Here is a 24,995-nt window from a genome sequence, read left to right on the forward strand (position 1 = left end):
GTGAATGATACAGGACGCCAGTTAGACCCAGTGCAACTAGTAATTGTCTACCTAAATATATTATTTTGAGCGATATAATTATAATCAACAAATGAAGATCATTATAACCATCAGAAAGGAATTATGCTCCCTATTCACATTTGCTCATAATTCCTTTTCCTGTATTAATGTATTTTTATCTGACAAGAAAGACACCTTAAAGAGAATCTGTACTCTAAAATTCTTACAATAAAAAGCATACCATTCTATTCAATATGTTCCCCTGGGCCCCTCTGTGCTGTTTCTGCCACTCCCTGCTGCAATCCTGGCTTGTAATTGCCAGTTTTAGGCAGTGTTTACAAACAAAAGACACGGCTGCTAACCAGAGTGTGATAGGCTGAGAGGAGCTCAGTCTGTGACTTACACAGATCCCGCGGTGGGTCATGGAGAGGGTATGTATAGCTTCTATCCTATCACAAGTAGAGCAGCACATTCCTGCCTGAGTGCCTGAGCCCGACAAAGCCATCAGAGGAAAGAAGATTAGATTATGTAACAGAGATAATACAGCCACTGTGCAACTAGGAAAGGCTGCGGTAAGACAGACCACATTAGAACACGTATAGGAACTTATAGGATAAAAGAAATAAGGCTGGAAATTGTGTTACAGAGTCTCTTTAACATTCTACATCTTGCCCAGTATAGTAAATGTGTGCACTCTCCTAAAGCTTTGGGTAAAGTTCTGCATTCCAGAAAGAGAAAGGCCATAAGCATAAAACTGAACCTATACAAAAATAGCCCACAGAGGCCGAGTCAGTGTCAGGGTCTCATTCTAATAAAGAATTGTGTATATAAAAAAAAAAGAAGAAGTTGTATGAGCTCAATGTTTATATGACCGGACAAAAGAAAAGTGTTGTTGCAAGAAAAAAAAAAAAAACAGTGTCCGGACCTATTAGGGACCTATTCACAAAGACTGTTCTAGGGTTCTATAACAATAAAAAAATAAGCGCTTCTAGTATGAACGGACTGAAATAACACCATCACATATTGATTGGTCTGTCCATTCATCTGCTAGTAGAAATGCAACATGCTTCACAGAAACTTCAAGAAGAGGCCTAAACATATGACAACAACGACTATTTCAACAAACAAGACAAAGATGCTTCCGAATCCCTAGAAAACATTGTTTTTTTCAGCTGGACATGGAAGTTTCAACTTGACATCTTCTTTTGTGTTAACAGAGTTGAACAATTAACTTGCTTGAACTTGTAAAGCCATTTGGATAGTTGCAGGTTTGGATATACATTGGATATATATATTGGAAATGACATCAGGTGCATACACACATCCAATTTTGATTGGCCAATCACTGGCCAATTTTATTGCCACCATGCAGTATGAGGCCCAACAGATTCTAATTACATTGGAACAGACTGTGTAGGTAAGCTCTCAGGGCTGGTTCACACATGGGCGCTTTTCATCGTTTTGTTGATCGCCGGCTATCAGAAAAGCACTGCTGTTAATGTATCCATATGGGATCATTCTCACTACAGCTGCATGTAGCGTTTTGGGGGCAATTACAAAGTAAGTCTCATTTTATTGAACGGGAATCACAACCCAAATCGTTGCAAAATTGCGATCGTGGTTGAGATTCGTGATTTGCATTCCGAGTATGAACTAGCCTTCATACAACATAGGATTAGTAAAATTGGCCAATCACTGATGAGTGAAAGCCTTCACGGACATTACTTTACTTTGTACCACGTGCATGAAAAAAGGGCGCCAGGAAAAAGGTCCTGGCTGCATAACGAAATCTCAATAACGATAAACATTGTTACTGAAATTGGTTAACAAGAAATACAGTTAAAAAAAAAAAAAGAAGAGAGTTGATTAACGAAAATATATTAACATTAAAAATCGTAACATAATTCAACAATACAGCTTAACCCAACCCTACTCTCACACAGAACCCTCCCCTGGTGGTGCCTAACACCCCTCCCCCCCCGTGCACCAAACCCTAACCACCCTCTGGGAGGTGCCTAACCCAAACTACCCCCCCTGCAGAAACACCCTTTCAGACATTGAAATGATAATATCTTTGAGAACATAAAATCTGTACATACAAGACAAAAAAGTATGACAAAACTATAACATTGCAAGCTTCTAAAACGATAACATGCTTCAAAAACAACAATGTTCTAATGTGGTTGACGATATTTATCGGGCACCCTTTTTTCACTGTATTAACGATAATTGCATTATAGTCTATGGGGGCGCCCTTTTTTAAGCCACTAGCGCCCCTTTTTTCCTGCTACCCTTTGTACCACAACCTTTAACAACTTGTTTCAAAAGAAAGTTTCTTGAAGAAATATAGAAGCCTTTTGATTGTTCTGTTTAGTGACAGTGAAGGAGCCTTCATCTTACAATTTTAGAATTTTATCATAACCAACATCTGCTGTGAAGAACTCCACCACCACAATTAAAAATGTGATAGCAAAAACAGGTGTTGGGGCTTATAGGAAACCTGAGATATTGAAAAAAGAAGAATTTATACTTACCTGGGGCTTCCTCCAGCCCCATGCATGCTGTGGGCTTCCTTGCTGTCCTCACGGGTTGCTACGTTGTGCCGCGGTCAGCTGCGGTAAATTGTCCAGGTGTCACAACGGGCACGTACCCATCGCTCTTCCGTCACTGGGAGTGTTCTGCGGGGAGGGAGCCCACAGCCTGCATGGGGCTGGAGTAAGTCCATGGTAAGTATAAATACTTCTCTTTTCAATGTCTCAGGTGCCCTTTAACCATACATTTTAATGTTCTTTACACATTTATTTATTTTCCCAAAACCAGAAAAAGAAACCCTATATTAAGCACCACTTCTTGATAATTGCAATATACAAAAGATCTTTATTTGAACAATGATCCACCATTAGGGAAAATGTACAAGGGGTAGAAACCCCAACAACAAGTAATTAAAACATCCCATAAAATGCCCCTTTCAAATTATACCTCTCAGAGGTGTGTGTGTGTGTGTGTGTGTGTGTGTGTGTGTGTGTGTGTGTGTGTGTGTGTTGGTTTTAGTGGAGATAGCTCGTAGCCTCCGTCCCAAGGGCAGAATGCTGAAGTAGCAGTGGCCAGGGTGTGAGGAGTCATTTGCAATCCTCAGTGCCCTGGTTTTTAGTCTTTTGCTGTGTAGTAGGGCAAGTGAGGGGAGGGGGCACCCAATGATCCTCTCCGCTGACCTGATGACCCTCTGCAGTTTGTCCCTATCATTGACAGTGGCGCCAGCATACCACATCAAGATGGAAGAGCAGAGAAATGACTCAATGGTGGCGGAGTAAAAATTGGTTAGAATTTCTTGAGTCATGCCGAACTTTCTCAGCTGGCGGAGGAAGAAGAGTCTCTTTTGTTCTTTACGTTGGGTGGCAGTGATGTTGGGCTTCCAGCTGAGGCCGCTGGAGATGGTAGTACCTAGAAGCCGGGCGCAGGGCACTCTGATTACCTCCTTGCCGCCAATGTAAATTGGGGGTGAGGTGGGAGCAGCCTTCCTGAAGTCGATGATTAACTCCACGGTCTTTGCGGTGTTAAGCACCAGCCTGTTCTCCTTGCTCCAATTGCAAATTCTTTCCACCTGCTGACGGTACTCCTGGACGTCATCCTTGGTGACAAGGCCAACGATGGTGGAATAATCAGAAAACTTGATAACCTTGACAGAGTCTGCCTCGGACCTGCAGTTGTTCGTGTAGAGGGAGAACAGCAGTGGTGACAGTACGCAGCCTTGAGGAGCTCCTGTGTTCGTGGTCACAGCTTGAGAGTGGATATTGCCCAGTCTGATGAGATAGGACCTGTTGGTAAGAAAGCATGTGATCCAGAGTTGTAGACTTGGGTGGACTCCAAGTGCAGCTAGGACCTGTTGGAGAATGCGTGGACAGATGGTGTTAAAGGCCGAGCTGAAGTCCAGAAGTAGTATTCTAGCGTAAGTGTCTGGCCTATCAAGGTGGTCGTTGATGAGCTCTAGGCAGATATTGATTGCGTCATCAGTGGACCTGTTTGCTCTGTGTGCAAACTGGAAGGGGTCTAGGAGTGGCGAAGTGGAGAGCTTGAGGTGGGCCAGGACTGCGCGCTCCATGGTTTTCATGACGATGGATATCAGGGCCACGGGCCTAAAGTTGTTCAGTTCGGTGACCCCTTGTTTCTTAGGCACAGGTATGATCGGGACCTTGCCTTCCCCTAAGGACTTGGCGAAGATAGCGTAGAGGATGGGAGCAAGTTGCCAGTAGCAGGTTTTCAGGCAAGCTGGAGATACTCCGTCCGGGCCGGGGGCTTTCCTGGCATTTTAGGATTGATAGGAGGCGCAGGACCTTTGCTTCACTCACCACCATGGGAGAGGGCAGTCTCGCGGTGTTGCCAGCAGTGCATGGGGGAGGGGTAGCCGGTACCTGGTTCACCTCCGGTTCTTCCTGATTCTCGAACCTGCAGTAGAAACTGCTGAGTTGTTCTGCTAGTATCGGGCTGGATGTTGCATGCTGGGGTTGGGGCTTGTAGTTTGTGGCGGCCTTCAACCCCTTCCATACCACCCGTGAGTCGTTTGAGCACAGGTTAAAGAGAACCCGAGGTGGCATTTCATTACGTTAGTGGGGCACAGAAGCTGGTTGTGCACACTAACACCAGCCTCTGTTGCCCCATCGTGTGCCTCAAAGACCCCCCTGCTCGCCGCTATAGCCCCCGCAGTGCTGGCGACACGCAGCGTGTCGCCAGCACAATGTTTACCTAAGCGCTGTCTGTCAGCGCCGCTCCCCCGCCTCCTCCGCAACGCCGCTACCCTCCCGCCTCCCTTCCCTCCCGCTGATTGGAGGGAAGGGACGCGGGCGGGTAGCGGCGATGCGGAGGAGGCGGGGGAGCGGCGCTGACAGACAGCGCTAGGGTAAACATTGTGCTGGCGACGCGCATACTCTTTTTTGGCCGCTCCCAACTCCTGCTTGAGGTTGTTTCTTGCCTTCCTATAGTCCTCCTGGTTGTCGGACTTGTGTGCAGCCTCCTTCCGCCTCCGCAGTTGCCGTAGCTTATTGGTGAACCATGGCTTGTTGTTCGGGTACACCTTGAAGGATTTCGTTGGTACACACGAGTCCTCGCAGAAACGGATGTATGAGGCGACGGTATCTGCCCATTCATCCAGGTCTGACGCTTCCAGGGACCTCCAGTCACTGCATTCAAAGCAGGCCTGAAGTTTCAGTTTGGCCTCATTTGACCACACCTTAGTAGACTTAATGATCGGTTTAGCTGATATAACATCTCAACATTCACAAATATACATTTCTGACATTCAAAAACAAAACAAAAACAAATCAGTGACCAATATAGCCACCTTTCTTTGCAAGGACACTCAAAAGCCTGCTATCCATGGATTCTGTCAGTGTTTTGATCTGTTCACCATCAACATTGCGTGCAGCAGCAACCACAGCCTCCCAGACACTGTTCAGAGAGGTGTACTGTTTTTCCTCCTTGTAAATCTCACATTTTATGATGGACCACAGGTTCTCAATGGGGTTCAGATCAGGTGAACAAGTAGGCCATGTCATTAGTTTTTCTTCTTTTATACCCTTTCTTGCCAGCCACGCTGTGGAGTACTTGGACGTGTGTGATGGAACATTGTCCTGCATGAAAATCATGTTTTTCTTGAAGGATGCAGACTTCTTCTTGTACCACTGCTTGAAGAAGGTGTCTTCCAGAAACTGGCAGTAGGACTGGGAGTTGAGCTTGACTCCATCCTCAACCCGAAAAGGCCCCACAAGCTCATCTTTGATGATACCAACCCAAACCAGTACTCCACCTCCACCTTGCTGGCGTCTGAGTCGGACTGGAGCTCTCTGCCCTTTACCAATCCAGCCACGGGCCCATCCATCTGGCCCATCAAGACTCACTCTCATTTCATCAGTCCATAAAACCTTAGAAAAATCAGTCTTGAGATAGTTCTTGGCTCAGTCTTGACGTTTCAGCTTGTGTGTCTTGTTCAGTGGTGGTCGTATTTCAGCCTTTCTTACCTTGGCCATGTCTGAGTATTGCACACCTTATGCTTTTGGGCACTCCAGTGATTATTATTATTATTATTATTTATTTATTTATATAACGCCAACATATTCCGCAGCGCTTTACAAAGCACAATAAGATGACAAGGGGAACATAGATACAACTAACAAATGTACAGCAGAGTTTCAAGCAGCACAAATATTGTTACAAGAACAGTAAACATTAGGAGGATGACCCTGCCCTTGCGAGCTTACAATCTAATGGGTGGTGGGGGACACACTAGGTAAGGGGGTGGAGGATGGATGAGGCAGTGATTCTTTGCCTCTGATTACATTGTGACAGAGAAGTAAATAAGGGCTATAGAATGTTATAAGCTTGTCCGAAAAGGTGTGTTTTAAGAGTGCGTTTGAAGATGTCCAGGTTTGGAGCATGACGTACAGGCTGTGAAAGAGAGTTCCAGATAAGGGGTGATGCTCGTGTAAAGTCCTGGATGTGAGCATGAGAGGAGGTGATCAGCTTAGAGGCCAGGATAATTTCTTGGGAGGAGCGAAGGTTGCGGGAGGGACAATATCTTGAGATTAGTGAGGAGATGTATGGAGGAGACAACTCGTGGAGGGCTTTGTATGTTAGAGTCAGGAGTTTGAACTGGATCCTCTGGGTAATGGGTAACCAGTGGAGAGAATGGCACAGTGGGGCTGCATCGGAAGAGCGTGTGGAAAGGTGAATGAGGCGGGCCGCTGAATTTAGAAGGGATTGGAGAGGTGCTAGCCTGTTTTTTGGTAGGCCACAGAGCAGGGTGTTGCAGTAGTCTAGGCGGGAGATGATTAAGGCATGAACAAGCATTTTGGTGGCTTCTTGTGTGAGTAAGGGACGGATACGGAATATATTTTTGAGCTGGAAATAGCAGGTGGTGGTTAATGAGGCGATGTGAGGTTTAAAGGAGAGCTCTGAATCAAGTATAACCCCCAAGCAGCGGGCCTTAGTGGTTGAGGTTATTGGGGTGTTGTCTACCGTTATGGTTGCAAATGGTGGGGGTGTAGATAGCGATGGTGGAAAAATCACAATTTCTGTTTTAGTCATGTTGAGTTTGAGGAAGCGGGAGGACATGAATGCAGAAACGGCACGTAGACAGTCGGGGACTCTGGATAGTAGTGAGGACAGGTCAGGAGCTGAGAGATAGATTTGGGTGTCATCCGCATAGAGGTGATACTGGAAGCAAAAAGAGTTAATTAGTTGTCCCAGGCCACGGGTGTAGATTGAGAAAAGAAGTGGCCCAAGAACAGAGCCTTGAGGTACACCAACAGACAGTGGGTGTGGAGAGGAATTGGTGTTAAAGAAGGAGACAGTGTAAGAGCGTCCAGAGAGATAAGAGGAGATCCAGGAATGTGCTTGTCCCTTGATTCCTAAAGATGTCAGTGTCTGCAGAAGCAGAGCATGATCAACCGTGTCAAAGGAAGAGGAAAGGTCAAGGAGTATTAGAATGGAGAACTGGCCTTTGGATTTAGCTACCAGTAGGTCATTAGCAACTTTCGTGAGGACAGTTTCAGTGGAATGCTGTGTGCGGAATCCAGATTGAAAGGGGTCAAGTAAGGAGTTGGTAGAGAGAAAGGCAGACAATTCTGAGTGGATGTGACGTTCCAGCAGTTTAGAAGCAAAGGGGAGGAGAGAGACAGGACGGTAGTTGGATAGAGAAGTTGGATCAAGAGAGGGTTTTTTGATTAGTGGTGTGATTATTGCTTGTTTGAATAAGGAAGGAAAAGTGCCAGTGGAGATAGAAAGGTTGAATAGAGTTGTTAGAGCGGGATTAAAGGAGGAGGAAAGCTGGGGGATTAGATGAGAGGGAATAGGGTCCAGGGCACAGGTAGTGAGATGCGCTTTGGAGATTAGTGAGGAAAGACACTGTTCAGTCAGTGTGGTGAAAGATGTTAAAGTGGGAGAGTGGTCTTGTGGAGCTGGGGGGGAAGGCAGTTAGTGGTGGGCGAGGGTGCAGGCGGACAGAAGGAATTTATAGGTGACGGTTGAGCTGGTACAAATGGTTGCGTGTTGAAGCTATTACGTATTGCATCAATCTTGCTTGTAAAGTATGATGCAAAGTCGTCGGCTGACAGACATGTGGTAGGGGGAGGAGGTGGGGGACGAAGTAGGGAGTTAAAGGCGTTGAACAATTGTTTTGGGTTGTGGGACTGTGAGGAAATGAGCGAGGAGAAATAAGACTGCTTAGCAGAGGTGAGGGCATCCCTGAGCTCCTGCATAGTTTGTTTATAGTGATTGAAGTCCTCTACAGCAGTGCTTTTTCCCCAGCACCTTTCTGCCACCCTGGAGCGTCTTTTCAGCTGTTTGATTTGTTCAGTGAGCCAGGGCTGCCGGTTAGTTTGGCGGGGGCAGGTGGTGGTGAGTGGAACGGCTGAATTCATGGCAGAGGAGACTACACTAAATAAGTAACTGGATGCTGCCTCAGGGTCAGTGTAGGAAGACAGAGTACTTAGAGGTTGCAAGGCCTCAGTCAGGGAATTCACGTTCAGGTTGCGGTAATTCCTGCGCGTGACTGTTAGAGATGTCGCGAACCTCCGATTTTCGGTTCGCGAACCTTCCGCTGAAGGTTCGGTTCGCGGAAAACTTCAATGGGGATGCGAACTTTCAAAAATAAAAAAAATTATGCTGGCCACAAAAGTGATGGAAAAGATGTTTCAAGGGGTCTAACACCTGGAGGGGGGCATGGCGGAGTGGGATACATGCCCAAAGTCCCGGGGGAAAAATCTGGATTTGACGCAAAGCAGCATTTTAAGGGCAGAAATCACATTGAATGCTAAATTGCAGGCCTAAAGTGCTTTAAAACGTCTTGCATGGGTATACATCAATCAGGGAGTGTACTTAGAGTTCTGCTACACACTGACACACCAAACTCACTGTGTAACGCAGCGCAAACAGCTGTTTGCGTAGTGACGGCCGTACTGGACTGGTGTGCACCGTGGCCAGAGTGTAGGCCGTGGCGTTTTTCAAGCCCATATGGTCGCCGGGCTGTGGTAGCTCAATGATAGAACAACAGTGACTGTACAGCTGATCAAATTTGGTCTGACCACAATGAAGCAACGACCTTATTATCTTTTGTGTGCCACCCCACCCGAGACACTCAAATAGCCGGCGGTCATTGCTTCATTGTGATGCGCAAGCCCCTTCACCGCGGCAAGGTAATGATCATGAAGGGGGATAAGCACATGTACATGCCTTTTGTTTTGTTGTTGCAGCCGCCCGCAGTGCAGCCAGAAAAATTAGGCAGGCATGAACACGCACCAGAAAAATTAGTGTAGCGGCCGCTGCTAGCAGCGGCCTTAAAAATTCAGGAATCCGCCTAGAGTCCTGGACCCTATTGGTGGTGGCAGAGAAGGCAGTCAAGCGGCCTGCAGGCAGAGATGCTGTGTGTGGGGACTGACTTAGTCTTCGGTCGTGCAGTAGCCCTCCGGGATCCATTCCTCATTCATCTTGATAAAGGTCAGGTACTGAACACTGTCGTGAATTAGGCGACTTCTCTTCTCAGTAACTATGCCTCCAGCTGCACTGAAGGTCCTTTCTGACAGGACGCTTGCGGCAGGGCAAGAGAGAAGTTGTATGGCAAATTGGGACAGCTCTGGCCACAGGTCAAGCCTGCGCAACCAGTAGTCCAAGGGTTCATCGTCGCTTTTCGCAGAGTCTACATCCACACTCAAGGCCAGGTAGTCGGCTACCTGCCGCTCCAGGCGTTGTTGGAGGGTGGATCCGGAAGTATTATGGCGAGGAGTTGGACTAAAGAACGTCCGCATGTCCGACATCACCCTGAGATCGCTGGAGCGTCCTGTCCTTGCCTGCGTGGACTTGGGAGGAGGAGGGTTACTGCCAGTGGTACCTTGATTGCGTTTTGCAGCCACATCACCCTTAAATGCATTGTAAAGCATCATCGACAGCTTGTTCTGCAAGTGCTGCATCCTTTCCGCCTTTTGTTGAGTTGCTAAGAGGTCCGCCACTTTGTGCCTGTACCGAGGGTCTAGTAGCGTGGCAACCCAGTACAGGTCATTCGTCTTGAGTTTTTTGATACGGGGGTCCCTCAACAGGCTGGACAACATGAAAGAGGACATCTGCACAAAGCTGGATGCAGACGTACTCTCCATCTCCTCTTGCTCTTCCTCAGTGATGGGACGCAACTCCTCTTCCTCCCCCCAGCCACGAACAATACCACGGGAACGTGGAGCAGCAGAAGCCCCCTGTGACGGCTGCCGCGGTTGTTCTTCTTCCGCCGCCTCTTCCTCCTCCACAGAAACACCTTCCTCATCATCACCATCATCAGAGTCTGACTCCTCTCCTTCCCCACACGACTCCTCTTCTTCCTCCTCCTCCTCCTCCTCCCCCCTCTGTGCTGCCGCAGGTGTTGTGGGAACATCGGGTTCGTGTGTAAATGGCTCCCACGACTCCTGCTGCCGTAACTCTTCTCGTTCACGCTCCTCCACAGCTGTATCCACCACTATACGCACAGCACGCTCCAGGAAGTAGGCGTAGGGGATCAAGTCGCTGATGGTGCCCTCATCGCGACTCACCAGTTTGGTCACCTCCTCAAAGGGCTCCATGACCCTGCATGCATTTCGCATCAGTGTCCAGTTATTGGGCCACAACATCCCCATCCTCCCAGATTGTGTCCTTGTACTGTAATGATACAGGTAGTGGGTGACGGCTTTCTCCTGGTCTAGCAGGCGAGAGAACATCAGCAGGGTGGAATTCCAGCGAGTCGGGCTATCGCAAATCAGGCGTCTCACCGGCAAGTTTTTTCTACGCTGAATCTCCGCAAAGCGTGCCATACCCTTGTAAGAGCGCCTGAAATGCCCACACAACTTCCTGGCCTGCTTCAGGACGTCCTCTAAGCCTGGGCACTTGGACACAAATCTTTGCACAACCAGATTCAGCACATGTGCCATGCAGGGTATGTGTGTCAGCTTTCCCAAATTCAACGCAGCAATCAGATTGCTGCCGTTGTCACACACCACGTTGCCGATTTCAAGCTTGTGCGGGGTCAGCCATTGCTCCACCTGTTTGTTAAGAGCAGCCAGGAGAGCTGCTCCAGTGTGACTCTCCGCTTTCAGGCAAGACATGTCTAACACTGCGTGACACCGTCGTATCTGGCATGCAGCATAGGCCCTGGGGTGCTGGGGCTGTGTAGCTGGAGAGGAGATCGTGGCACCAGCCGAGGAGGAGGAGGAGGATGACGACAGCGAAGCGGTGGTAGCAGGTGGAGAGGAGGTGGCTGGAGGCCTGCCTGCAAGCCGTGGAGGTGTGACAAGTCGGTCTGCTGCGCAGCCACGTACTCCCTGCTTGCTGCCATCGGTCACCAGGTTGACCCAATGGGCTGTGTATGTAATGTAGTGGCCCTGCCCGTGCTTGGCAGACCAGGCATCCGTGGTCAGGTGGACCCTTGACCCAACGCTGTGTGCCAGAGATGACACCACTTGCCTCTCAACTGCACGGTAGAGTTTGGGAATGGCCTTTTGTGAAAAATAATTGCGGCCTGGTATCTTCCACTGCGGTGTACCAATGGCCACAAACTTACGGAAAGCCTCCGACTCCACCAGCTTGTATGGTAATAGCTGGCGAGCTAATAGTTCCGCCACGCCAGCTGTCAGACGTCGGGCAAGAAGGTGACTGGCAGACATTTGCTTCTTCCACTCAAATACTTCCTTCACGGACAGCTGGGTACTGCTGTGGGCAGAGGAGAAGGAACCGCTCAAGGGAAGAGGCGGTGTGGAGGAGGGTGGCTGTGAAGGTGCAAGGGAGAAAGTGGATGAAGACGATGCACCTGAAGGAGGAAGAGGAGAAGGAGGGTGGCTTGTCTTTTGAGGGGTGCTGCTTTTCCTCAGGTGTTCTTGCCATAGCTGTTTGTGCCTTCTCTCCAGGTGCCTTCGTAAGGCACTTGTCCCTACGTGAGAGTTGGCCTTTCCACGGCTCAATTTTTGCTGGCAGAGACAACAGATGGCTTTGCTCCGATCTGAGACACACACGTGAAAAAATTTCCAAACCGCTGAGCCCCCCTGGGCTGATGGCGCTACGGTGGCATCAGCAGCTGACATTGAAGGGCATGTGTGCTGGCTGGCCATAGCTGACGATACATGGCGCCGGACACTGCCCCCAGCTGTTTCTGAGGACGAGCTCCCTCTGCTTCTATCATGGAGTCGTCTCCTCCTACTCCTCTCTGACTCCTCCTCTGAACTGTCCCCCTGGTTATCTCCTCTACCGGGAACATATGTGGTATCCGTATAATCGTCATCATAATCCTCCTGGCCAGCTGTGCTTTCTTTAGACACCTCCTCAAGTGCACCAACTTCAGGTGGTCCACCATCATCCCCATCCACACACGTTACGTCCATATTATCGCCACCTAACTCAGACGTATAAGGTGGTGTACCTGCGCCTTCTTGTTGTTGTGGCAGTAGTGGCTGGGAATCAGTGATTTCACCACCACCACCAAATAACTCCTGCGAAGTGTCAAATGCAGCGGATGTGGTGCTTCTTGTAGCGCTGGTGGCTGCGGGAGGTGAGGTGTTCTGTGTTAAAAACTCAATCACCTCCTCACGATTTTGGGAAGTGATGGCACGTGCCTTCTTCTGAGCACTGTATTTTGGGGCAGGTCCGCACGAAATCAGAGAAACACCACCTCGCACAGACCTGCCGGTGCCTGGTGGCCTTCCTCTGGGCCTGCCTCTACCTCTTCCTCTACCTGGTTTGTCCATTTTGTCCATCTCGGGGGGATGCTAGCTATATGCAGTGAGGTGGGTTCTCACTCAACACAACCGGTAGTTAGATGCAGTGAGGTGGCCAGGTGGGTTCTAACTCAACACAACAGGTATTTAGATGCAGTGAGCTGGGTTCACTCAACACAACGCTAGGTATATGCAGTGATGAGGTGGGTTAAGTATACACAACAGGTACTGGGTAGTTAGATGCAGTGAGCTGGGTTCACTGAACAGTGAAGGTACTTAAGATGCAGTGAGGTGTGTTCTCACTCAACACAACCGGTAGTTAGATGCAGTGAGGTGGCCAGGTGGGTTCTCACCCAACACAGCAGGTATTTAGATGCAGTGAGCTGGGTTCACTCAACACAACGCTAGGTATATGCAGTGATGAGGTGGGTTAAAGAGAACCTGTACTGAGTAAAAATATTTAAAATAAACACATGAGGTAACTTCAAATGAACATTCCATAGTTACCTTGCCATCAGTTTCTCTCAGAAGCTCACCATTTTCTTCTGACAATAATCCCTTCCAGTTCTGACAACATTTTGTCAGATCTGAAATATAGCCGTTGCTGTCAGTAAAATATCAGTTGCTGTCAGTTATAGCTAAGAGGAAAACTGATGTACCAGGTAATGTCCATGTTTCCCTATGGCTCAAGTGGGCGATGTTACAGTTTAACTGTGTGCTGACCAGAAAGCTGTTATGGGTAATGGCCATCTTCAAAATGGAGGACGGAAAATTCCCTTGATCACAGTGAACAAACAGGACGTGGGAGAGGAGAAAGACACTGAAGAGTAGACTACATGAAAGGTAAATATGACTTGTGTATGCTTATTTTGACTTTTAATTTTCAGTTCAGGTTTTCTTTAAGTATACACAACAGGTACTGGGTAGTTAGATGCAGTGAGCTGGGTTCACTGAACAGTGAAGGTACTTAAGATGCAGTGAGGTGGGTTCTCACTCAACACAACCGGTAGTTAGATGCAGTGAAGTGGCCAGGTGGGTTCTCACTCTACACAACAGGTATTTAGATGCAGTGAGCTGGGTTCACTCAACACAAAGCTAGGTATATGCAGTGATGAGGTGGGTTAAGTATACACAACAGGTACTGGGGTATATGCAATACTGGGTAGTACAATGTGCAGCTCCCTGTCACACACACAGGTAGTCACTGAATGTACTGGGCTGCTGGCAGTGGCACACACACTATCAATTAGCAATGCTGTGCATGCAACAAAAGTGTCAGTTTGACACACAGAAAAAAAAAAGTACAGGATGAGCTCTGACAAGAGCTGTTTCTGGGTGCTATAAAAGCAATAACAATCAGCCAGGAGCAAGCTAAGCAGCCAAGAACCTAACTAATCTGTCCCTAGAAGAACAAGTCTGCAGCAGCTCTCCCTAGTCTGTCTAATAGCAGGCAGACAAGTGACTGTAATGGCCGCCGGAGGCTGCCTTATATAAGGGGGGTGGGGCTCCAGGGCTTAGTGTAGCCTGAATGGCTACAATGTGCCTGCTGACTGTGATGCAGAGGGTCAAAGTTGACCCTCATAGTGCATTATGGGGCGAATCGAACTTCCGCAAAAGTTCGCCTGGTGCAGGCGAACGCGAACCCCCGAAGTTCGCCTGGAACCGTTCGCCGGCGAACCGTTCGCTACACCTCTAGTGACTGTATGGTGTAGTGTTGGAGGAGTGATGTTGCAGCTCTGAAATATGACCAAACTGGTGGCAAGTGGCATCTTGGCAGCTGCACGCTTGACTTTTCTCAGTTCATGGGCAGTTATTTTGCGCCTTGGTTTTTCCACATGCTTCTTGCGACCCTGTTGACTATTTTGAATGAAACGCTTGATTGTTCGATGATCACGCTTCAGAAGCTTTTGCAGTTTTAAGAGTGCTGCATCCCTCTGCAAGATATCTCACTATTTTTGACTTTTCTGAGCCTGTCTTGTCCTTCTTTTGAGCCATTTTGCCAAAGGAAAGGAAGTTGCCTAATAATTATGCACACCTGATATAGGGTGTTGATGTCATTAGACCACACCCCTTCTCATTACAGAGATGCACATCACCTAATATGCTTAATTGGTAGTAGGCTTTCGAGCCTATACAGCTTGGAGTAAGAAAACATGCATAAAGAGGATGATGTGGTCAAAATACTCATTTGCCTAATAATTCTGCCTGTAGAGCTCTTAGTCTGTGAGAACCCGGGTTCTGTATACCATATTAAAGTGCAGTTTTAGTGTCTCATTAGATTTTAGAGTCAAATAGTGGCAAAACAAACCATCCAGAATAATCAATCACATCAAAAATGAAAATAAAAAATAATAAAGATTACCAGCGCTAGTGAATAAATAGATCCACAATATGGAACATATGACAAGTGCAAAAACAAACATCCCCATTTCTGTCCAGCGCCTTGCAAATTTTAAACGATACCACTGAGTAATAACAAATATATTGCATTGTATCATTTAGCATATACCAATTGTTTGTACAGGTGGGGATTTCCCCTAACATGGGACATTTTATGGAAACACTAGAGACGGATTGGCAGAGGAGACTGGAGACTGTGTTCTCGGTCCATACTGGTCGGAATGAAAGCGGTATCCCAGATGAGGCCCGAAATATATGTACAACATATAAAGAGGTAAACAAAACTGTGCTGAGACTGTGGTGGAATATCCACAGCCTCAAACACTATAAAAAAGATCAAATTTACCCCAGGGGCTTGAGGGTCCACATTTTTCCAGCATGGGAAGTAGAGGATGAGTTTAAGGCCACCTGAGAGGAGGGCCTGGGTAAGTGCTCGGTCATCATCATTGAAATGTTGATCAAACATGATGAGGACCTTTTGATCAAAAACAAAATGGAATAAAAAAATGTGGAAGTAGCACTAAAGGCCTTTGATAGGGATACCGTTTTATTGCCATGTATGGAACAGCTGAAAAAAGATTTGGTTAATTTTGAAAAATTGATTGTGGGGGGTAAACGGAAAAAGTTGGAGAGAGATAAGGGTGATTTTGACGGTGGAGCAGCCAACAGGTGGAAACATAGGGGTAACAGGAGGAGACACAGGAGGTACCCTAAACCCAATAGGCCCAAGCCCAATAGACCATCCAATCTCAACCCAAGACGACCATCTAACGATCATGCAGTTTCAAGAGACAACAGTGGAACTGGCTTCACCAGTGAGGATTTTTTGTCAGACAGCGATTTAGGAAACAAACTAGGAGGGGCGGCAGGAGATATAAGGCAAAGATTAAACATAACCCAGATGACACCCAAAGGCAAACGACAGAGAGTTCACGACCACATAAATTAAAAGTAATTAATCTCTCCAATCATATACTAACAGAAAAAGAGAAGGATGTTCTGTCCAGGGGTCTATCATTTTCACCAAATAAGAGATTGGATAAGTTTGAATTATTAAAGGACACATATTTGTTTTGCACTACTATTCAATACATATTTTAAAGGGGGAATAACCCCACAGCTGGAACCCTTGGACAGACAAGTTTTTGTTGACTTGATGGACCTACTGAGTGAAAATCAAGATGAATCATTGGTGAGTAAACACTCAAGAATGTTTAGACCACCTTCAAAACAAACAATGCCCTTTAGCTCTTGTCCTGTCATAAAAATCTTTTTTGAAACAATGTGGAAGGAGATCATGGCCCTTCCTGTGATATATAACCAAGGCCAGAACATCAATAAAGAAGAACGAAGAGCTTTAAAAGATCTCACTAATAACCCATCTTTTCTTATCAAAGAGGCAAATAAAGGTGGCAATGTTATGCTCTGGCCAAGAGAACTATATCTGGAAGAAGTATACAGACAATTGGGGAATCGAACAACTATATTGTCCTACCAGGAAATCCTACTGCTAACTACAGTGCGCTACTTGAGGACATTCTAATATTAGCCAGGAATAAAGGTACGATTACAAAGAGGGAATTTGAGTTCTTACATGTCAAGGCACCAGTGGTGTCAACATTCTACCTGTTGTCTAAAGTGCACAAGAATAGCTCCCGGCCTCCCGGTAGACCAATATTATCTGGGATTGGGAGTCTAACAGCACCATCCTGTGAGTTTATTGACTTTTTTCTCCAGCATCATGTAACAAGCTTGGACTCTTATCTGAGGGACAGTACCCACTTACTGAAGATTCTGGACGGCATGGTGGTCCCAACGGAAACAATCATGGTATGTTTGGATGTTGAGTCGCTCTATACTAATATTTCCCATGACTGGGCCCTAAAAGTTATTAAGTACTTCTTAGACATGGAGAATAATCAACAGGGGGATTTACAACAGTTCATCTAAGAACTCAGAAATGTTGTTTTGGATCATAAATAGTTCACTGACCCTAGCACACTCAATTAACATTTGCAAGGGTGCGGATACCTTGTGTGTGTATACATTTATTTATTTATTTATTTATTTATTTTATAAAAAGCTCCAGGCTACCAAAATATGCAAGCAAGATCAAGACATAAGTTGTAAATACAATAGCCTTAGAACCATCTCATATGCCCACCTAAGGAAAAAAAAAGAAAAAAAAAAAACATGGAGTTTTTATTTTTCTGCAAAAATAGCATAAAACACTACAGCTCCAAATTTTATTTGGAGCATACAGTATATCATCATATCACCATTTAGAAACCTGTTTTTCATTCTCTTTAGTGTCAGTGGGTCTGAAAGCAAGCTAGGGTTTAATCTAAAGCCATGAATTTTTTAATGTAATGTGCAAAGTGGTAAATGGTGTTGATTACAGTAAAAGATATGTAAACTTACAATATTACATAACATTACATATTACGTAATAATATGTGATTTATAGAAATTAAGCTACTTAATTGGTTTTCCTCCCATGGTCTTCATTGTTCTTTTATCAGGGGTGCTCGGATAGTACTTTTTAAAAATCCGAATTGATCCGGATCCAGATACCCAGATATCCGGATCGGATATCCGAATCCGACGGTTTAGATATCCGCGTTCATGCGGATATCCGAAGGCATTATCCGCAGATATCCAACCTATTCCCTTTAAAAAGGGTTTTTAGGGTAAATGAGGCATGTATCACCATTATTTTGCAAAGCGGAAAACTAATTGATGATGTGAGAACTTCAAATCCCCCCCCCCCCCCCCTCAAAAAAATGGCTGTCAATTAACATTAGGCCTAGGTTCCAGACAGCGGTCGTGCAGCCCAAAGTCCAACCGCACAACTGGGACATGACAGTTTTCAGCCAAGACACCTCCCAAAAATTATGCAGCAATTGTGTTTTGGGTTAATAGATGGTATCAGTGGCCTGTGGCACCCTGGCCTGGGGGTGGAAGCTGCACAGGCAGCAGGAGCAGGGCTACGCAGCAGCAGGTGTAACGTGTGCCAGGAGCATGCCGAACTTGGCCCGTGGCACACTTGGCAAGTGCCACGTGACACGTGCCACGTGACAGTCAGACAGCAGAGGAGAAGACACTAGTGCACACTAACACATTAATGATTTAACAATAGTGTAGTGATAGGGAAGGGGTTAATCACTGAACAGTTTATCACTGACTGAGTACAGCCCTTGGCACTGCAGCTGTGCAGCACACACTCTAACGGTCACACTATGAGATATCAATCAAGCTAATTAACGATTTAACTATACAGTAGTGAAGGGGTTAATCAATGAACAGCTTTAGGTTTATAACTGTGTACAGCCCTTTGTAGGGCACCAGCACTGGAGCACGTCTCTCAGGAAGCATTCAGCAAGCCAGGACGATCTGTCTAATCATGGCAGCTCTCCTTATTATACAGGGGGCTGGCCAGTGTTCCTTTCTATGATTGGGTGCCAGGGCATAGGCTGGGAGGTGTAATGATCCGCTCAGTTGGATGCACTGGCAGACAGCTGTTTGACCATTCCTCTAGTCTGTGGGCTGCAGGTCTCTGCAAGAGAGACCTGTCTTTCCATTACAAGTTTCTGGTCTGTTCTGCTGCTGAGGAATTTGCATACACTCGTTATGCAAATCCCCTACCTGCCTCCTTTGATGATTGGCAGTATAAAGAGCTATGTTTCCCAGAGTCCTTTGCTGGTCATAAGGGTTAGTCCTGTGGAACACTCTTGGAGTGTCAGCCTTGCTCATTGTTTGAAGATTAGTTTAGAGTAATTCCTGGAACTGCACTAGGCAGATTCCCTAGTGCAGTGAGGATTGCATATCTGTTTTGTTTGTCTGTTGCGATTGTCCTGTCCCAGCGGTGGTCGACAGGAAGTCGTTCTGATCTTTGTTCTTGGAGTATAGCTGGAGCAGCGGTTGCTACCAGCTATCTCATCTGATCTGTCTTGCCAGGATCGCACTAGCCTTGCGCTAGTGCTGTGGATCCGTCTGATCTCCATCTCTCTTTCTTTACTTGGATCGCACTCGCTTTGCGCTAGTGCTGTGGATCCTTCTGTTCTGTCTTTCTGGATCGCACTAGCCTCTTGCGCTAGTGCTGTGGATCCTATCTATCACTTATTCCTGTTTTCGTGTATCTGTCTTGTCTGCTACGAACGCTTGCTGGAGGCTCGGTGAGGTAACCGTTAAGCAAGCGCTCGCGTCCTCTGTTTCATGTTTGTCTGTCGGTGGTTAGTTAGGCGTGCTTGTCTCTGTTGTGCTTATCACGCGGAGACCGCGCATAAACGCGTGCACTGTTGCGAATGAGTGCGGTGTTCGCGTTTAGCTAGCGTTTGTTATTTTCCTTATCTTCTCATTGTAATATTTGATGTGCCTTTGCTACTCTCGTGTTCTGCCTTGCTGTAGCCTTGTGTCACCTCTGGCAATCGCCTCTCTCGCGATTGCGTTCCTACTTCATATCTACTGTTGTGTATGCACCGTCACGGGTTGGCGACTAGTTTGGTGCACACACATACAATCTGTCCCTGTGCTCATTCTCTTTCGCAATCGCTTCTCTGGCGATTGCGTTCTCACTTGGTTTCCTTTGTTGTGTGTCCGCCGTCGCAGGGTGGCAGCTAGATTGGTGGACATACATACATTCCTCATCTGTGCTTATTCAGTCTTGTGTCGCTGTTAGCAATCGCCATCTCTGGCGATTGCCTTCTCTCCTGTCCTTCATGGTTGTGTATGCACTGTCGCGGGTTGGCGACTAGATTAGTGCACACACATACCCTCTGTCGCTTTGCTCTCTCTCCTTCAGGGCTATCTTGCCCTGCGTTTCTTCCCTTCGTGCAATTCCCGTCTGGCGTGTGTGGTAGGGCAGAGGAGCTGTTCCTCTGCACTCCACAGCGCCACCTGCCGACAGGAATTTCCCTCTACAGGTGCATTGCACCTTTTGCTGGGTTCCCTCAAATTACACGCTTGTGGAGGATTTCCGCAGTGTCAGCGCACGTCTTGTGCGCTGATCACGGAGAGAATCCCACAATCGTTACAGGAGGCCTCTGATTGGCTCAATGAGGTCAGGTGGTGCCGGCCAGGGTTCCCCTCTGTGATTGGTTGCTAGGGCTTTTGCTGGGAGCCCTCTGATTGGCTCCAGGATGTCATCACCTTAGTTACAGTATTTCGGATCCGGATATCCGCGGATATCCGGCATGCGCCCAAATATCCGCAGATAGCTATCCAGATTTGGGCCCAACTATCTGGAATCTGAATCCGATCCGGATAGGCCTAAAAAGTTCGGATATCCGGAATCCGGATGAGCATTCCTGTCTGTTATGCTACAGCAAATTGCTAAGAACATATTAATAGGAAAGCTACAATATAGAAATCTGTTTAACCTCCTTGCCGGTCTAATTCCCCCGGCAAGGAGGCAGCGCAGCACTTTTTTTTATTTTATTTTTTTTAAATCATGTAGCGAGCCCAGGGCTCGCTATATGATCGCCGCTGAGCAGCGGCAGCTCTGCAGCCACTCCGATCGCTTCCGGCGATCGGAGTAAGCAGAAAATCCCGTTCAGAACGGGTTTTCCTGCTGGGCGTCCCCGGTCGCCATGGCGATGGAATCCTGATCCACCCCTCAGCGCTGCCTGGCCCTTATTGGCCAGGCTGCGCAGGGGTCTGGGGGGGGAGGCGGCGGATAGCGGCGAATCGGCGAGTAGCGGCGGCGATCGCGTACTACACGCAGCTAGCAAAGTGCTAGCTGCGTGTAGGAAAAAAAATTATGCAAATCGGCCCAGCGGGGCCTGAGAAATCCTCCTGCGCAGGTTACCCCGAGCTGAGCTCGGGATAACCGGCAAGGAGGTTAATGGGGTTTGTAGTAGCAGAAACATGAAAGAGTACATTTGCTACACAATATTATGCACAGAAGAAACTTACCTGAAGTAGAAATTGCTTGATAGGTCCACATTCTGAAAGATTCTTAAATACCTATCAGCAAAATACAAGAATAACACAGCATAGGTCAGAATGTACTTTTCAGCTGTATATATTAACACATCTGTCAATGTGGCTATTAGAGATGAGCTATTCACCCAGGAGCAGACTGTAGCAGGATCTCTGAAGATAAACAGAGATGCAAGTATGGTCTGTATATAACCAGTAGTCTGTGCTCTCACTGCACTTCTGATTTTTGCACTTCACTGGTCTCAGGTCATTAACTTGACTACAGACTTCTGTGTGTGAGTCTTTGCCCAATCAGCCAGCAGAGGGTGGAACGCAAACAGGAAATGTTGCTGGAGAAAGCCAAGTGTTGAGTTCAATCTCAGGGACCCAGTTTTTATTTTACCCACCAGATTTGCATATATACCGTATTTTTCGGACTAGAAGACGCTCCTGACCATAACACACACCAAGGTTTAGAGGACAAAAAGCAGGGGGAAAAAATATATATACTAAACCTGGCGCATCCATGGTGAAAGGGCATCTTGTGAATCATGCACCCTTTGTACCTCATGCCCTCTTGTACCTCTTGTCTCCCTGTGCCCTCCTCTGTCCCCCTTGTGTCCTCCTTTGCCACTTTGTGTCCCTCCCATGTCCTCCGTTTGTCCCCTTTGTCTTCCTCTGCATAGGCACAATACAGAAAGTCCCCATCATTGCAGCAGGTTGGAAGTTTGTATTGGGAGGCGAACTCCCCATTTTTGGGGGAGAAAAAAGTGAGTCTTATTGTGAGAAAACGCGGAAAAGCCGCCGCGTGTACTAGCAGCAAGGCAGCTGATTTCGCGTCCAACGCGGCGGTCTGCACACGGAAGCGTGCATCTAGTGACATGGCAGAACGCGGAAAAGCCGCCGCATGTATTGATAGCGAGGCGGCTGGTTCCACGTCCAGCGTGGCGGTTTGCACGCAGCAGCGTGCAGCTGGGGTGGCTGAGCCTGTTAGTTTACATAGGTTTAGGAATACACGCGAGCGCACGCGGGCAGAAAGGCAGAACTTTTATGATGGCCAAGGGGGGGGGATCAGCTGACTAGGCCGGTCAGCTGACCTCAGAGGTGGTAACCATTGGTTGATCACTTTAGGGCGGCGCCTGAGAGCACTGCTCTATATATCGTTACTGCTGGCCACTCTCAAATTGTCTGCCGTTGCGATCACTACGTGGAAGCACTCAGACCTTAGTCAGATCCAACAGTGTGTTTGAACCAGGAGGTCCTGGGAATTCACACTGAGCCAGATTACTTGTGTTATTATTCTGTTATACTTCAGACTAGTTCCAGGGTGTACTACTAAAAGAAAAAAAAACTGAGACCCCCACTGTTCTATAATAGTTAGCTCAAGGCGATAGCCTAAATATAGCTCAAGACACCTGAGTAAGTAACAAATCTTTATTCAAAAACCAGCTCAGAAATATAAAATGAATTAAAAACAGGCAGCCAGACCTGGTATACAAGCCCCCAAATAACATGAATATATAAACAAGTCAAGTGTATAATGAATGGATAGTTCTCCTGGGTATCTCTGTGATGAAGTATATAGCGATGTCCCAAAATATAAATAATCAGTAAAGTGCTAGAGACATCTGCTTCACAGACCAGTATCCCAGGAGAAATATATGACAATATATATAGATAAAAAATCTCCTATGAAGTTCCTTGCTCAATATAAGGTGCAAGTGCTTATCAACCTGTGCTCAGCTGAATAGTGCTGTTTGTTTTATTTTTACATTAGTTTCATCTTATTTTGCACCACTCACTTTACTGATGTTTCCCTTCAGGGGTTTTTCAATAACCTTTTTTTCATTGTACATGATCTGATTTGTTCACGTTTACATGGCTTATCCTTTGTATATTTGCACTACAGATATTGTGGGACATTACTCATGATATCTCACTATTCAGCTGAGCACAGGTTGATAAGCACTTGCACCTTATATTGAGCAAGGAACTTCATAGGAGATTTTTTATCTATATATATTGTCATATATTTCTCCTGGGATACTGGTCTGTGAAGCAGATGTCTCTAGCACTTTACTGATTATTTATATTTTGGGACATCGCTATATACTTCATCACAGAGATACCCAGGAGAACTATCCATTCATTATACACTTGACTTGTTTATGTATTCATGTTATTTGGGGGCTTGTATACCAGGTCTGGCTGCCTGTTTTTAATTCTTTTTATATTTCTGAGCTGGTTTTTGAATAAAGATTTGTTACTTACTCAGGTGTCTTGAGCTATATTTAGGCTATCGCCTTGAGCTAACTATTATAGAACAGTGGGGGTCTCAGTTCTTTTTTCTTTTAGTAGTATGTTCATTTAGGTCGGAGACCTATCCCCCCAGTCTAAATACTTAACAAAGTGACTAGGTAGACAATTTGTCTCCTAGATATGTCTGCTCGTGTTGCTTTGGTGTGAATTAGTTCCAGGGTGTAGAGACCACGGACCTCACACCCAAGACTAGGGAACTTGTGTTATCATTCTGTTATACATCAGACTAGTTCCAGGGTGTAGAGACCACGGACCTCACACCCAAAACTAGGGAACTTGTGTTATCACTCTGTTATACATCAGACTAGTTCCAGGGTGTAGAGACCACGGACCTCACACCCAAGACTAGGCATTGTTTGATATTTGTTATGACCTGTTGCTTTCCTGACTATCCCTCTGCTTTCTGATTCGGTACCACGCATATCTGATATCACGTTGCCAAACTCTGCCTGACTTGGATACCGAATCAGCCTTCTGTCTTTATACTTTATCTGTCCGTGTGTTGCCGACCTGGCTTGCCCGACCTCGAGAGCCATCTCTCTCCACTTAAGAGATAGTCTCCAAGATCAGTCAGTGACATCCACCTTCAGGTGTCACTCACTCTCTGGTCCTTCCTACCTTCAGCCTGACTCCACCCCTTGGAGAGTCTCAGGCTGCTGGAAGGTTTCTGTACTCTCCATAGCAGTGTCTTCTGTACTGCTTAGGGTCACCTGTTCATCAGGTGGGTTGCTCAAAGTCATACTGTTACACCAAACACTCTCCATACATATCTAGGTGTCCAGAGGTTAGCACTATATCTGTATTATTGATGATTCTGCAGATCATCCATAATCAGGTATAAATCTGTATTCTTGGTGATACTGCAGATCACCAATAATCAGATTCTCTCTGTGAGCTGACACCGATCGTTACAGAACGGCAGGCCAAACCCAAATGGACGCACTTTACAGCCGTCTTGATGCACTCACCACCTTGGTGGAAACTTTCATCCGAGTGCTGGACAGTCATCAGACTCAGATCAACGCATTATCTGGGTCTGTACAAGTCTTTTAGACGGCTGTGAACACAGTGCGATCTCCTCCTAGCACAGACATACGCATGCCTGTACCTGAAAGGTTTTCTGGTTACAGATCTGACTTCCAGAATTTTAGAAATAGAGTGTTGTCATACTTTGAGTTGAGACCCAATTCTTCTGGAACCATGGCACAGAGAATTATGTTTATTAAAACTGTTGTCAGGGGATTCCCAGACCTGGGCATATAATCTTCAGCCAGGGAATGAGGCTCTAGCCTCGGTTGAGGAATTTTTTAAAGCTATGGCTATAATTTATGATGATCCGGACATTGCCTCTACCGCTGAGCGGAAGCTCAAGACGATACGGCAGGGCAAGGGTCCGGTGGAAAATTATGCAGCTGAGTTCAGGAAATGGGCAGTTTCAGCTAGATGGGACTCATTCGCACTTCTGGACTGTTTTTTTGTCAGGGTTGTCAGACGCGGTCTCTGATCTAATGTTGGGTCACCCTGAACCAAAGTCTATTGATGAGGCCATTTCATTAGTAGTCAGGGTTGATCGTCGCCTACGTTATCAAAGACAGACTCGGAGTAGGAACGATGTGAGATATGTTTCCTACGCCACGCCTCAAC

General features: G+C 46.6%; 1 protein-coding gene across 4 annotated transcripts in view; it reads right to left on the reverse strand.

Moving 5' to 3' along the window:
• FIG4 (FIG4 phosphoinositide 5-phosphatase) overlaps window positions 1–24,995 on the reverse strand; it is a 576,719-nt gene that overhangs the window by 414,193 nt on the left and 137,531 nt on the right. For all 4 annotated transcript variants that reach the window (XM_068231289.1, XM_068231287.1, XM_068231288.1 and 1 more), the window contains one exon: window positions 21,027–21,077. In XM_068231289.1, the coding sequence (XP_068087390.1) occupies window positions 21,027–21,077 (51 nt within the window). The remainder of the gene's footprint in view (window positions 1–21,026; window positions 21,078–24,995) is intronic.

Source organism: Hyperolius riggenbachi, chromosome 4 (assembly GCF_040937935.1).
Source record: "Hyperolius riggenbachi isolate aHypRig1 chromosome 4, aHypRig1.pri, whole genome shotgun sequence".
NCBI lineage: Eukaryota > Metazoa > Chordata > Amphibia > Anura > Hyperoliidae > Hyperolius > Hyperolius riggenbachi.